Source organism: Otolemur garnettii, unplaced genomic scaffold, assembly GCF_000181295.1.
Source record: "Otolemur garnettii isolate 467f Iridium unplaced genomic scaffold, OtoGar3 scaffold00021, whole genome shotgun sequence".
In the NCBI taxonomy this organism is placed as follows: Eukaryota; Metazoa; Chordata; class Mammalia; order Primates; family Galagidae; genus Otolemur; species Otolemur garnettii.
In genome coordinates, this window is record NW_003852416.1 from 18,458,214 (window position 1) to 18,471,913 (window position 13,700).

At 49.4% G+C, this 13,700-nt stretch overlaps 1 protein-coding gene across 2 annotated transcripts in view; it reads right to left on the reverse strand.

Annotated features, from left to right (window-relative positions):
• The window catches only part of PPRC1 (peroxisome proliferator-activated receptor gamma, coactivator-related 1), a 20,950-nt gene continuing 7,250 nt past the window's right edge, over positions 1 to 13,700 (reverse strand). The window contains exons 2-14 of one of the 2 annotated variants that reach the window (XM_003787226.2): positions 12,625 to 12,813; positions 11,647 to 11,793; positions 11,426 to 11,527; positions 8,431 to 11,308; positions 8,072 to 8,125; positions 6,631 to 6,688; positions 5,782 to 5,852; positions 4,109 to 4,832; positions 1,457 to 1,606; positions 1,302 to 1,368; positions 1,067 to 1,188; positions 676 to 827; positions 1 to 403 (exon numbers count right to left, since the gene is read on the reverse strand). In XM_003787226.2, coding sequence (XP_003787274.1) covers positions 300 to 403; positions 676 to 827; positions 1,067 to 1,188; positions 1,302 to 1,368; positions 1,457 to 1,606; positions 4,109 to 4,832; positions 5,782 to 5,852; positions 6,631 to 6,688; positions 8,072 to 8,125; positions 8,431 to 11,308; positions 11,426 to 11,527; positions 11,647 to 11,793; positions 12,625 to 12,813 — 4,818 coding nt within the window. In that variant the 3' untranslated portion in view covers positions 1 to 299. The remainder of the gene's footprint in view (positions 404 to 675; positions 828 to 1,066; positions 1,189 to 1,301; positions 1,369 to 1,456; positions 1,607 to 4,108; positions 4,833 to 5,781; positions 5,853 to 6,630; positions 6,689 to 8,071; positions 8,126 to 8,430; positions 11,309 to 11,425; positions 11,528 to 11,646; positions 11,794 to 12,624; positions 12,814 to 13,700) is intronic. The other variant, XM_023511696.1, reaches the window with a different exon arrangement.

Here is a 13,700-nt window from a genome sequence, read left to right on the forward strand (position 1 = left end):
AGTTCTCTGGAGTTTATGTTTATTAGTCTGCATAGTGACTTAGATGTTTCAAACATTGGGTGAACTCCTCAGCTCCACCCATCTCACATAGGAATGCAAGTTAACTTGTTTCAATACCTGTTATAAAAAACAAATACCCCTTTAAAAAAATCTGATTTAACATTTTTTATTTCACTTTTTTCCATTTCTTTATAAAACAGTCATATCCTCACTAGCAGCTCTCTCCCCTACAGTGGGGGAGTGGGGTGGAGGAGGTTAGGCACCTCCAAAGAAAAAAGGGGTGGGGGGAGGGCCCAAGGTTACCTCCGGAGGTTCTTCTGGGCCTGTTTCAACAATGTGTCAAAATCAAGAGAATCAAATTTGCTCTTTACAGGTGCAGGGTCAAAGTCTTCCCGGTTGGAATCTAAAAAGGTAAAGAGAGGAAATGTCAAGATCTCTGACTACATTTTCTAAGCACAGGAACCTCAAATAGCTAGCCATCTTCCATTCCAATATAATGGATGGAGATAAAATTGCTGTGATTTTTAAGTCAGAGCCTCCATTTCTCCTTTCATCCCATCCTTTGGGCTCTCTGTGTATTGTGATAATCCTGCCTAACCCCACTCTCTAAAGGCTGGGAACCTTTCTGGGAACGGGATGATGTATGCCAAAGCCTCAGTCCCTTACTGCACTCACCAAGATCAGAATAACTTCTCTTGCAGAACTGCCTGCGGCCCCCAAAGCAAAGATCAAAGGGCTGCTCATCTGCTTGCCGCAGTTTGTGGCCGCTCTCAATAGCTGCAAATGCCTCCTCAGCATATCGGTAAGTGACGAAGCCGTAGTTGTCACTGGTGAGAAGGGTGGGAGATGATGAAGGAGGGGCTAGGGTGGCCATCTGGGGACATGCCATGGAGAAGGCACAGCACTCTAGGTATGGAGGTGTTTCTTCTCATTCCCAAAAAGCCAACCCTCTAAAGAAATGAAGGTGCCCCATATTGGCCAGCACACCAGAGCAAAGAGTAAAGACAGAGAAACATCAAGGCAGATGAATGGGAACAGACATCCTGCCCTTCGTGCCCAAGCTTACCCCTGGACACGGAAGTGGATGGTGCATTCCTCAATTTCTCCAAAAACTGAGAACCTCTGTTTCAGCTCTGAACGAGTCATGCGCCCAGGTATCTTCCCAATAAAGACTACCCTTCTCTCTTCCTGTATTGGAAATGAAAGAAAATTGACATACGTTATATGCAGCTATTGACAGTTCTCTGAGCCCATTGCTCAGAGGTAAGCCCCTTCCTCCCATGACCTGTCCCTCCACTCACTATTGCACGCTCCTTCTGTAGTACTCTCTGCCTTTGGTAATGGTCATGTGAACGGTAAGAACTGTACCTGATAAGAGAAGGTGTCATCAGTCCCCAATGAAAGACAATGCAAGCCTCAGAACTCTCAGGGATTGCTTCCCTGAACATGTGCTCACCTCCGCCTCCTGTCACTTCTCCTGCGGGGTGATGGGGAGCGAGAACGGCTTCGGGAACTGGATGGTGAGGATGAGGAAGATGAAGACGACGATGAGGATGAAGAAGAGGAAGAGCATCTTCGAGAACGTCCGGAGGAACTGCAGCTGGACCTGGTGAATAAAAGCACATGCAGGAATGCTGGTAGTAGTGCAGGTATATCCCATTTAACTTATCCAGGCCCCAGCCCTACCTCTCTGTTAAGAAGCTGAGGGCCTGGCTCGGCGCCTGTGGCTCAAGTAGCTAAGGTGCCAGCCACATACACCCAAGGTGGTGGGTTCGAATCTACCGAATGACAGCTGCAACCAAAAAATAGCTGGGCATTGTGGCGGGCGCCTGTGGTCCCAGCTGCTTGGGAGGCTGAGGCAGGAGACTCGCTTGAGCCCAGGAGTTGGAGGTTGCTGTGAGCTGTGATGCCACAGCACTCTACCCAGGGTGACAGCTTGAGGCTCTTGTCTCAAAAAAAAAACAAAAAAACGCAGCAGCAGCAGCAGCAGCTGAGGGCCAAAGATAAAGCAGAGCATAGGTGCTCTGTAAGAACAATTTTTCTTCACAGATGAACTGAGGTTCCACTTTGTGGAACTTTTAAGATGTATCTGGATTGTTTTGGACTATTTTGGTAAAGATCATATTTATTTTCAATTGTGCAATTAAAAATTGAAACATATTATTTCTTTCTTTTTTTTTTTTGAGACAGTTTCACTTTCTCATACCTTGGTATAGAGTGCTGTAACGTCATAGCTCACAGCAACCTCAAACTCCTAGGCTCAAGTGATTGTCTTGCCTCAGCCTCCCAAGTAGCTGGGACTACAGGTACCCGCCACAATGCCTAGCTATTTTTAGAGACAAGAACTCACTCTGGCTCACTGGTTGGTCTCTGAACTTTTGAACTCAAGCAATACACCTGCCTCAGCCTCCCAAGTACTGGGACTACAGGCATGAGCCACCACTCCTGGCCTGAAAAATACTATTCTAACCATAAGAAAATTGAAAAACACTTAATGGGGCAGTGCCTGTGGCTCAGTGGGTAGGGTGCCAGCCCCATATACCAAGGGTGTTGAGTTTGAACCTGGCCCCAGCCAAACTGCAACAAAAAATAGCCAGGCTTTGTGGCAGGCGCCTGTAGTCCCAGCTACTCAGGAGGCTGAGGCAAGACAATCACCTAAGGCCTGGAGTTGGAGGTTGCTGTGAGCTGTGACACCACTGCACTCTATCAAGGGCGATAAAGTGAAACTGTTTCTTAAAAAAAAAAAAAAAGAAAGAAAGAAAAAGAAAAACACTTAACAGATCAGAAAGAAGAAAAAGAGATACTCAGGGAGATAAAGGCCTGGGCCCTATGTCTCACAACTAGTTATCACAACTAGTTATCTGTAGTGTGGGGCCAGGCCTAGATCTCTAGGTTATTACTGCGCCCCTACCAAGTCTCATAGAATACTGTGATCATGGCATAACAGGAGGTGACTGTGCTAGGTCAACAGCAGAAGGCATTTCTATTTATTTATTTTATTTTTATTTTTATTTTTTTGAGACAGAGCCTCAAGCTATCCCCCTGGGTAGAGTGCCATGGCATTACAGCTCACAGCAACCTCCAACTCCTGGGCTCAAGCGAGTCTCCTGCCTCAGCCTCCCAAGTAGCTGGGACTACAGGCGCCCGCCACAACACCTGGCCATTTTTTTTTTTTTTTTTTTGGTTGCAGCCATCATTGTTGTTTGGCGGGCCCAGGCTGGAGATTCGAACCCGCCACCTTAGGTGTACGTGGCTGGCGCCTTAGCCGCTTGAGCCACAGGCACCGAGGCATTATTTTTTTTGAGACAGAATCTCACTTTCTCGTCCTCAGTGGAGTACCATGGCATCATAGCTCATGGCAACCTCAAACTCTGGGGCTCAAGCGATCTCTTGCCTCAACCTCATGAGTTGCTGGGACTACAGGCATCTGCCACAATGCCCGGCTATATTTAGAGGCAGGGTCTCGCTCTGGCTCAGGCTGGTCTTGAACCTGTGAGCTCAAGCAATCTACCCACCTCGGCCTCCCAGAGTGCTAGGTTTATAGGTGTGAGCCACTGCACTGGGCCCACTGGAAACCATTTTTAAAGATTTATACCATTGCCAACACCCAAGAATTCTTCATTAAGTAGGAAAATTGGGGTCTGTTATTGAAAAAAAAGATGCCAGGAAATAGAAGAGTTAACACCCAAAGAAACTGCCCCAGACACTTTCCTCAACAGATGATTAAGGGAAGAACTATCTTCCATTAACAATTAACCCACTAACCCACATAGCACCAAGAAAATACCACGAATGAGGACTGATATGTGTGAAAATATCAACATGGTCAAGATCAAATGCTAACAGTCTCCCTAAAGCAGGTCTCAAGGAAGCAGAAGAGCTCAGGAGATTGCACCCCAAACTCCAACGAGGTATATAAAAGCTATCATCTCACAGCTTGCCTACTTCAACAATCCAGAAAAGGAATGAAGACAAAAGCCGAAGACAGAAATAGAAGCCTTAGTGCCTGAAAGTACCAAAGACAACCTGTAAGAGCTTTAAAAGTAAACTGCAGAAGAGTACATAAACTTCCTAAATGGAGAGGACCTAAAGGACCATCAGAGCTCACCTTCGCCACCTCTTGTGTGGGGGGGAGAGGGACCTGGACCGGGATCGGGATGAGGAAGACGACGATGAGGATGAAGAGGAAGATGCTTCGCTGGTCCGGCTGGACCCAGAGCTGACAGAACGGCTGCTGTGGCCGCGGCGGCCCTGCCAACCCCGGCTTGGGGGGCTAGCTGACCTGCAGGCTTTTCGGTAACAGCGCACTGATCGCTGTTTGGCTGAAGGGTCAAGGGGAGTCCTAGTGTTCATGTCATTCCGGCAGGGCGAGGCCTCAGGGGACAGCAAAGCAGATGGGGCAAGGCAAGGTGCTGAGGGATCTGCCTGTTCATTGCTAGTCCTGTGATCAAGTGGTTCCTGGGAGGCAGGTATGCATGGGGGCAAGGGGACAGCTGGGCCCAGGGATAAGACTGGTTTGATGGTGATGTCCTGATGGCGTTTGACGTTCCATCGGGAGCCCACCTCTGGAATGACTAGGGCAGGCATCTTTTTTGGGGGGGTCCTGCTTCGGACACAATAGTCATGGTCCCCAGAGCCCACATGGACTGGACTAGGGCCATGGACCCCTTCTTGGAGGCGAACTGCAGCTGGATGTTTGGCCTCTGTAACTCCTTCAGGCTTCAGGGTTCCCTCCTGGGCAGTAGACTTAGGAGATTTGGCTTTGGCCAGCAGTGAGACAGCAGCCAGGGGCTTCCATAACTGGTGGGGAGGGGTAGCAGGAGGGGTGAGCCCTGTTGAGTGGGAGGGAGGATGGAGATAGCAGGATGAGATCCGATTCTACACTTCCAAATACTGTGTATATAGGTTCCAGAGAACCCCATCTTATCTCAAAAAGTACACCAAGCTCCTTTCCCCATGTTTCCCATCCAGGGGATCAGCAAAAAAACCTAGCCAGCTGAATCCCTCATCTTCTGACTACCAAACCTAGCTGGTGATGAGTTCCTAACTGGTCTAACACTCCATTCTTAGACCCACCTCTTCCACCCTGCAATGCGTGACTGCTAGGCTGCATCTTGCCTGGACTCAAACAATCATCTTCTGATGGTCTCCCTGCTTCTGGCTTCGTGCGCATCTACCTGTCTTTTACATTTCTGCTAGGTAGAGCACCCAAAAACCAATCTGGTAAAGCTTTTTCAATTGATTCAATACTGGATAAAGTCCAAACAGCTTGACATGGTATTCAAAGTACCCATAAACTGACCTCCTATTCACCATTCCAGTTTTATCTCCTCCTTTAGCTCTGCCCACCACCCTGATCCCACTATATTCCAGTTGAACCAAGCCACTCGCAATTACCCAAAACAGGTGGCTGGTTTTGTTTCTTCAGATCACTCAAGTTGCTCCATCTTCCTAGAATGCCCTGTCCTTCAAATCTAACACCTGACTGATACCAGTGATATCAGTGATTTTCTCAAGCTTCAGCTTAGGAAATTACCTTCTACACAACCATTCCCTAACTGTCCCCCTTCACATCTCCCTATAAATCACAGGGTTCTTTAACATACTACCTCAGATACTAAACATGCTCACTCGTTTACACATCTATACCCTAGGCTGTGAGTACCTTTAAGAGAGATCAGATCTCTGTATCCTCAATGCCTACACACTCTTGATGCAGAGGAGACTGTAAATGTTGCCGCATAAACTAACCATAGGCAGTGTTCCCCACCCTGAACCCACCTGCTATGTTGGCCAGTTCTGGGGCTTGTAACCGGTCTAGGGGCCTCTTCTCCTGGGGAGTGTCAACGCTGCTGGCAGGGGGGGAAAAGGGAAAGCCTGATTCATTGCCTCCTCAATATCTTGTACATATGCTTTCCTCACAAAGCAAAGAGAAAGGGGTGCAGCATAGAAGAATGGGATGCACAAATGCCCCCATCTTCCTCCTCCTGAACAAAAAGGGTCCTAATAACTAAACTGTAGATTGGGTCTCAACTCAGCTCTGCCCAATTCCAGGAGGCAGACTAGCCATAACCTTTAATAACCCCAACCTCCTTCACATCAAGAGCATCACCTGCTCAGCCCAGACCAACCTGAAACCAATATGGAGGGTAACCTGCTTGGCAGAATAGATGGGGTACCATGAACATGAGAAATGAAAAAAGGCCTCTCAGTGCTGGGAGACTGGGGAGCAAAGAGGTCCAGCATGCCTGTACCCACCAAGGGGAGTCATAGCCATTAACATCTTCCCCACTTTCAAGCTATACCGTCACGTTGAGTAAGCTTAAAGTTTTTTAAATGAAGAAAAGAAATCCCCAAAGGCATGACTTGTCAGAAGAAGATAAAAGACACCTCTGGGGTATTCGGAATCCCTGATTGGAATTAGCTGGAGGGCAGTACACACCCTCCCACCTTATCCCCCAAGACAGTGCCCAGTAGTAATGGGGAGAGCAGGAGATGGGGAAACAGGGAAAGATTCTAGAGCTGACTAAATGTCCCTACAACAGAGGCATCCAGATGATGGTCCTGAAGTGCCAGCTGGCTGCTGACCAACAGCTGTAGGGTAACTCGCTCACATGTCTCCATACTTACCCTGAGTTTCCTACAGCCAAGCTGTCAGCAGGAGCCAGGGGAGGACACTCCTTTTTGGCTGCAAAGAAACCATACTAGTTAAAAGCCCAACCACATGTTCCAGACTAAGGAGGCACAGAGGGCTTGCTTTGAGACTCAAAGGAGGAAAATCCACTTAGCCTACATATTCCCTGTTGGGCTCTCCCCAAAGAGATCCAGTTTCTGCCAGTGGGTGCCCAGGTACTATTTTTAATCATATCTCTTTTCTGCTCAGAAACACCCACATTCCACACTTGAATTTGAGATAGAGTTCAAATTTATAAGGCTGGCATTTTTTTTTTTTGAGACAGAGCCTCAAGCTGTCCCCCTGGGCAGAGTGCCGTGGAATTGTGGCATTACAGCTCACAGCAACCTTCAACTCCTGGGCTCAAGCGAGTCTCCTGCCTCCTCCTCCCAAGTAGCTGGGACCACAGGCACCCGCCACAACGCCCGGCTATTTTTTGGTTGCAGCCATCATTGTTGTTTGGCGGGTCCGGGCTGGGGATTCGAACCCGCCACCTTAGGTGTATGTGGCTGGCGCCTTAGCCAGTTGAAGGGCTGGCATTTTTCTATGTAACTTGCCTAACTTAACTCCTAGCCTCACAGCCCCGTCTTGTCCTAGATATACCTATTACCAACTCAGAAGTCAGACTTTTCTCCCCATTTACCCCATTAGATACTTGAGAACAGGATCCCATATCCTCTACAGCACCAAGACCCACACCCTGTACTGAGAAAGTCCAGCTATTCATTCCCTTCCAAATGCACCATATACCAGCCTTCCCATGTGTTCCTTCTGCCCCCCCCCCCTTTCTGGGAGACAAAAGTCTTACTATGTCACCCTTGATAGAGTGCCATGGCATCATAGCTAATAGCAACCTCAAACTCTAGGGCTCAAGTGATTCTCTTGCCTCAGCCTCCCTAGTTGCTGGGACTACAGATGCCAGCCACAATGTCTGGCTATTTTTAGAGACAGGGGACTCACTCAGGCTCAGGCTGGTCTCAAACCTGTGAGCAAAGGCAATCCACCTGCCTCCGACACCCAGAATGCTAGGATTACATGCATGAGCTACCATGCCCAGCCTTGTTATTTCTGCCTTTATTCACAACACACACACTCTCTTTATGAAATGCTATCTTTCAAAGCACGGCTTGAGAGCTACTTCATTCAAGAAAAATGTCCCCAAATAATCCAAACCTATTTGGGTCTCCAGGTCTCCTCTTTTATAGTACTTGCCTCGTTGTACGACCACTACCACTGATTAAATTACTGTCACAGTTGAATCTTGTGTCCTCATCCTAATTAAGGGGCTGCTCTAGTGGCCAAGACTGCCCTTCCCCTTCACCCTAGTTTAAGTAACTAAGGGGGTCCAAAGGAAGTAGAAACAAAGAGTTGGAGCAAAACTACCCCAAATTCCCTCACCTTCTGATTTTTCAAACTGCTCCAGCAGACTGGACAGGTCTGATGCCTCAATTCCTGTAGAGGAACACAACATAGGATTGAAAACCAGCCCCTATCAATTGAGTACACAGGTCCCAGAAAGCCCACAAATCCCCTCACTTTGCCCTTTCTACTACCCCTTGCCCACTGTACTCAGCAAGCCTAGGCAGCAGCAGCACAGAGCACTAAAGGTCTAAGCAAACCTAAAGCTCTGCCTCTCAAGAACCCTCCAAAGAAATCAAAGGCCAGCTTTATCAGGATTGGTTATCTTGTTCTATGGAGAATACTCCTAAGTCAACCCTTTACCCTTCTAGAGACCAAAAGAACTGTGTGCTACTCACCAATCTCACTGATGAAAGCCTGTACCACATCTTCAGGACCATGGGAATGTGGGGTAGGCAGGAAGGACAGTTTCCTTAGACGGGCTGGGTGGACAGCTGGCAGCTTGGGGACAGTACTCTGCCTTGGTGTGGGAACAGCCTTGGTAGCAGGAGAGGGAGGCTTCTCCCGGGGCCTGTTCTCCTGGGCCTCAGGCTTTGGCCTCTCTGATGCATGTTCCTCAACAGCCACACTTTCAGCAGCCAGAGAGGACAGAGTCTTCATCTGGGGGCTTTGTACTGGGGAGGATACCTTATGTTTCACATGGGGAGACGTAGGCATTGGCTTGACCTCCACCTTGGTAGGCTCTACTTGTGAAGCTCCGTGGCCAGCTGGCCCAAGACTGAGAGGTGGAGCCATTGGCACAGGAAGTTCGTTTTCAGGAGGGCCAGCTAGAATGCCAGTGGTCTCCTTCTTAGATGGAGGAACAGCTCTCCCAACAGAGGTTGGAGGCAAAGGAGGTGGAGGAACAGCAGACCAGAACGGAGGATGTTGTGGCCCTGGGCCCCATCCCAAAGGCCCAAAGGTACAGCTGGAACTATAAGGTAAGACTGGAGCAGGAGGTGGTACCCAACGCACACTGCAAGTAGAGGGCACAGCATAGGCACCAGGAGTACCAGACACTATCGGCACTGGTGGTGGCGGGGGCAGACAAGGATAGCCAGAAGGTGACACAGGGGGATAACAAGGCCAGGGTGGCACAGGGACATAGTGAGTATAGGGATCAGGGAGCACTGGCCCCATAGACACTGGGAGAGTAGGAGGCTGCAAGGGAGGTGGAGGCAGACTAGGGGGAATACCCAGCCCACCTGGAGGAAAAGGCAGAGCAGCAGGCATGGGTGCAACAGGGGACATGGACTGTATAGGAGGGGAAGGTCTTGCCAGCTGCAGCATTTCTTGGGATGGCACCTGCTCAGTGGGAATTGAAGCCATAGATTTGTCTGCAGGTGGTTCAGGACTAGGAGAAGCAGGACTGGGACCCATGGGTCCAAAGGATGCCTCAAGGGGAGCTTCAGGGCTTCTCTGCAGAGCTGTCTTCTTGGCTGGGGCTGGTGGGAGGACAAGACAAGGGATGTCTGCCAGCCCTGTGGGGGTCTCTGGAAGGCTTGGCCACCTCCCAGCTGGAGGCTGGGGACTCCTCTCTTCTGCCTCTGCTTGGCGTTGCTGCCTTCGTCGCCGGTACTCAGATAGGCTAAGAGGCCGAGGTCTGGCTTCCTGGGCTGTGACATTAGCACTACTTTCTACCTTCAGAGGACTCACAACCTCCTTGACTTCAGGGATGATGCCCTTTGGAGAGTCCAAGGACTCTGAATCTAAGAGGAGCTGTGGGGCTGCACTGCCTTGGGCTGATGACACTGCACCTCGTCTGGGATCAGTTGGTCTGGATTTAATTAACACAGGGTCAACTGGGGCCAGGTCATTGGGAACAGGGTCAAGTGGTGCTGGATCAGATGGGGCAGCATCAACTGGTGGCAAGTTATCTGAAATGGAAACATCCACTGCAGGGTCAATTGTTGCTGAGTCAACCAGGACTGGGTCAATCAGCACTGGTTCAGCTGGGAGAGGGTCAATTAGCTCTGAGCTGACGGAAGCAAGGTCAACCAACACAGGGTCAACAGGTGCAGGGTTAGGTAAAACAGAGTCAACTGCAGTGGGATCAGCTGCAACACAGTCAACTGGCATAGAGCCCACTTGGGCAGAGTCAACCAATGAGAGACAGGCTGGGACATGATTGGCTTGGACAGTGTCCACCAGCTTAGGGTATAGATCTAGAGGACTTTCTTTAGGACTACCTTGTCCACCACTTCTCTCCAAGTTCTCAGAGCCAGGCTTCTCCAAGGCAGCTGCCCAGGCCCGAGCCCAAGCCCGGGGCTTCCCCCTACCCTGTAAAGGCCCAATTTCTCTCTGAAGTTGTTCCTGAGGCTGTTTCTGCAAGTTGCCTGCCTGAGAAATTGCTTCTGTAGCCACAGTAGACTGTCCACGAGAGGATGACCTCAACCTCCTGGTATAGCTTTCCAGAGAGGCTGCTGGCTGCTCCTTGTTCTTCTTCCTCCTGCCCTTTCGAGCTCTCTGGGAACCCATCCCTCCATTGGCAGGTGAGTTCTGAGGCCCCTTGGGCACCACTGGCTCTATGACCTCCCTGGACTCCAACAAACAGGCTGAGTCCAGTTTTTCCTCTGAGTCCAGTAAAGATCCCTCTTTTTCAGGGCAGAGGGTTACCTTGGGCAAGGCAGGGTCTGTCTCTGACTCCAGCGCTGGCATGAGAAGCTGTAAGGCAGAACTAGTCTCTAGTGAGTCATCCAGAAGCACAGACTGGGGTCCAGGAGGCATCTGTCGTACCACAACTGGGATCTCCAGATCATCACCAGCTGTGGCTGCCTGCCCCACTATTTCTAGCACCACACAACCCTCAGGCAGTGTCAAATCATCTGGCTGCTCCTGAAGCTCATCCTCAAGTGATGTCAGGTGGGTAAGGTTGGGCAGGCAATATGGGTGCATGGCACGCACCAATTCACTCAGGGAGGAGATGCTCTCATCACCAGTTGCTGGCACTACCATCTCTGCTGCTATTGGTTTATCTTCTTCCTCAGGGCAGGCCAGATGCATGGGGAAGTCTGAGATACTGCTCACAGAGTTGTCAAGCTCCCCAGCAAGAATCTGGCCACTGAAGGGGGCCACATCCTCCTCTTCTTCTCCATCACTACGCTGCTGGGGAGGAGGGGATTGTCCCCAACGTGGTCTTGATCTTGAGGGTCTCCAACTAGGAAGCTTGGGGGAAGAGGTCTCCAGAAAAGAGGGTGAGGAAAAGTCCCAAGGGGGGTCTGTGAGAGACATTTCAACCTGCAAGAGAGAAAAGCAGCATCAGGAGGAATTTTCTTTGGCAAAGTATGTTCCAGACTTTTTGCCACATACTTCTCCCCCACTGGGAATTCCTGAGGCCCCCTAGGTGAGGCTTACCCCACTCACTCTACTGTTGCCTGTGTTGGGCCCCAGTGAGTCAACTGGGGTGATGAGATCACGTTCTGGAGGTGTCCGAGAAAGTGTGAGTAGCTTGTGCAGCTAACAGACAGAGAAAGACCTGAGATCAGTTTGTGCTTCAGACCTATGTGAATAGGCCCACAGACATAATCTGTTCTTTAAATAAACCACACATCCCCTTTCCCTGGTTCCATACTCACAGAAGAGCCTTCCCGAGGTGATACAAGCAGCTCTGAGTCAGGAATGCTGTCAAATGGAGACAGGTTCTCAGAATCTGCATTGTCCAAGATCTCCGTCAAAGCTGTAAGCAGTGACACTTCATTCTGTTCCTCCAGAGATAACCTGGTCTGTTCCAGAAAGACAATGAGAAGGTTCTACCAACATTATCTAATGACTTAACAGGCCTTTGAGAAGGAGTAGATGCCAGAAAATCAGTCTCCTAGGGCTCACCCCAGTTTAATTATGCAATGAGAAGAATCTGAACACCAGGAGGCATCAGTTTCAAGATCATTTACCGGCTCGGCGCCTATAGCTCAACCGGCTAAGGTGCCAGACACGTACACCTAAGGTGGCGGGTTTGAATCCCCAGCCCAGACCCGCCAAACAACAATGACGGCTGCAACCAAAAAATAGCCGGGCGTTGTGGCGGGCGCCTGTGGTCCCAGCTACTTGGGAGGCGGAGGCAAGAGACTCGCTTGAGCCCAGGAGTTGGAGGTTGCTGTGAGCTGTAATGCCACAGCACTCTACCCAGGGGGACAGCTTGAGGCTCTGTCTCAAAAAAAAAAAAAAAAAAAAGATCATTTACCATCCATCCATCACCTTTCTAGTGTCAACAGAGACCTCTCAGACTTAAAAGGTGGGATGCTCAGTGGACAATCCTTGACTAGACTAGAATTGGACTCAAAAATAGAGATCAGAACCCTCTGGCCCTAACAGGGGGAATAGCCTTAGACAATAGTCCAGGCTAGCCAGGGAATCCTCACATAGGACATAATCTAGTAGCATACAATCTAATTCCCAGCTACAAATAAAAAATATACTTTAATGGCTCAGGCTGAAGACCCAGAAGCCAAGTCCTGAGAGAAAAGAGCCATACCTAAAACAAGTTGAAGGACTTGAGCCAGAACCTCCTATACAAAGCTCCTACCTGAAGACCTCCAAGTATAGCCCCAACTCACTTCTCCAAGACTCCCAAAATCCTCAATGAGGGAGATGAGGGAGGCATCCATGTAGCTCTGCATGGTCCCCAGCAGTGTCTCATCCTGCAGCATCAGCTCCTCCATTTCCAGGTCCTTGTCCCTCAGAGATGGGCCTAGCCGAGACAGACTGACAAAGCCAGAATCACTCCCCTCTTCATGCAGCAGCACCTGGGGTAAAAGAGGGGAAGGTGAGAAGGGTATGTAGGGGCCCTCTGGGGACAACTGACTGGTATGCTCCATAAATCAGGTACCCAGCCAATTGGCCCAAACTCAGCAGTAGCCCCCCATCACCAAACCTCTAGGCTGGCTATGCAGAAAGAAGTAAAATCCATGAACAAAAGCCCCAAGCATAGCAGTAGTTTTCAAGAAACTTATAGGCAGAAAAAAGTTTGGACTTCATCCAGAACAGTTGGACCAACGGGAGATTATTAAACTGCAAAGTAAAAATATCAAAAAGACATGATTGTTCAGAAGTCATCTGCTGGTAGGGATGAGGGCAAGTCTAAAGGCACACCAAAGGAAAGAGGTCAGCAAGGAGACAGTTTCAGCTACAACTTACCTATCTCAAACCCACTTATGCCTCTGTTCTCTGCTTAGCACATATCCTACCCACTTCAAGAAGATACCCTAGGCTTCCCCAGCCCATGGTGATCTCTCTTCACAACACTAAATTCACATTTTTCTGCAGCATTCACTTTTCTGGCAATCACATCCTGTACCCATAACATTCCCTGAATCTCTACTAAACTTATTTTATTTTTTCTTTTTGAGACAGGCTTTTACTCTGTCATCCCTGAGTAGAGTGCTATGGCATCATAACTCACAGCAACCTCAAATTCTTGGGCTCAAGCAACCCTCTTGCCTTAGGCTCCCAAGTAGCTAGACTATAGGTACACACCATAATGCCCTGTTAGTTTTTCTATTTTTTTTTTTGGAGACAGAGACTCAGGCTGTCCCCCTGAGTAGAGTGCTGTGGCATCACAGCTCACAGCAACCTCCACCTCCTGGGCTCAAGCAAGTCTCCTGCCTCCACCTCCCAAGTAGCTGGGACCACA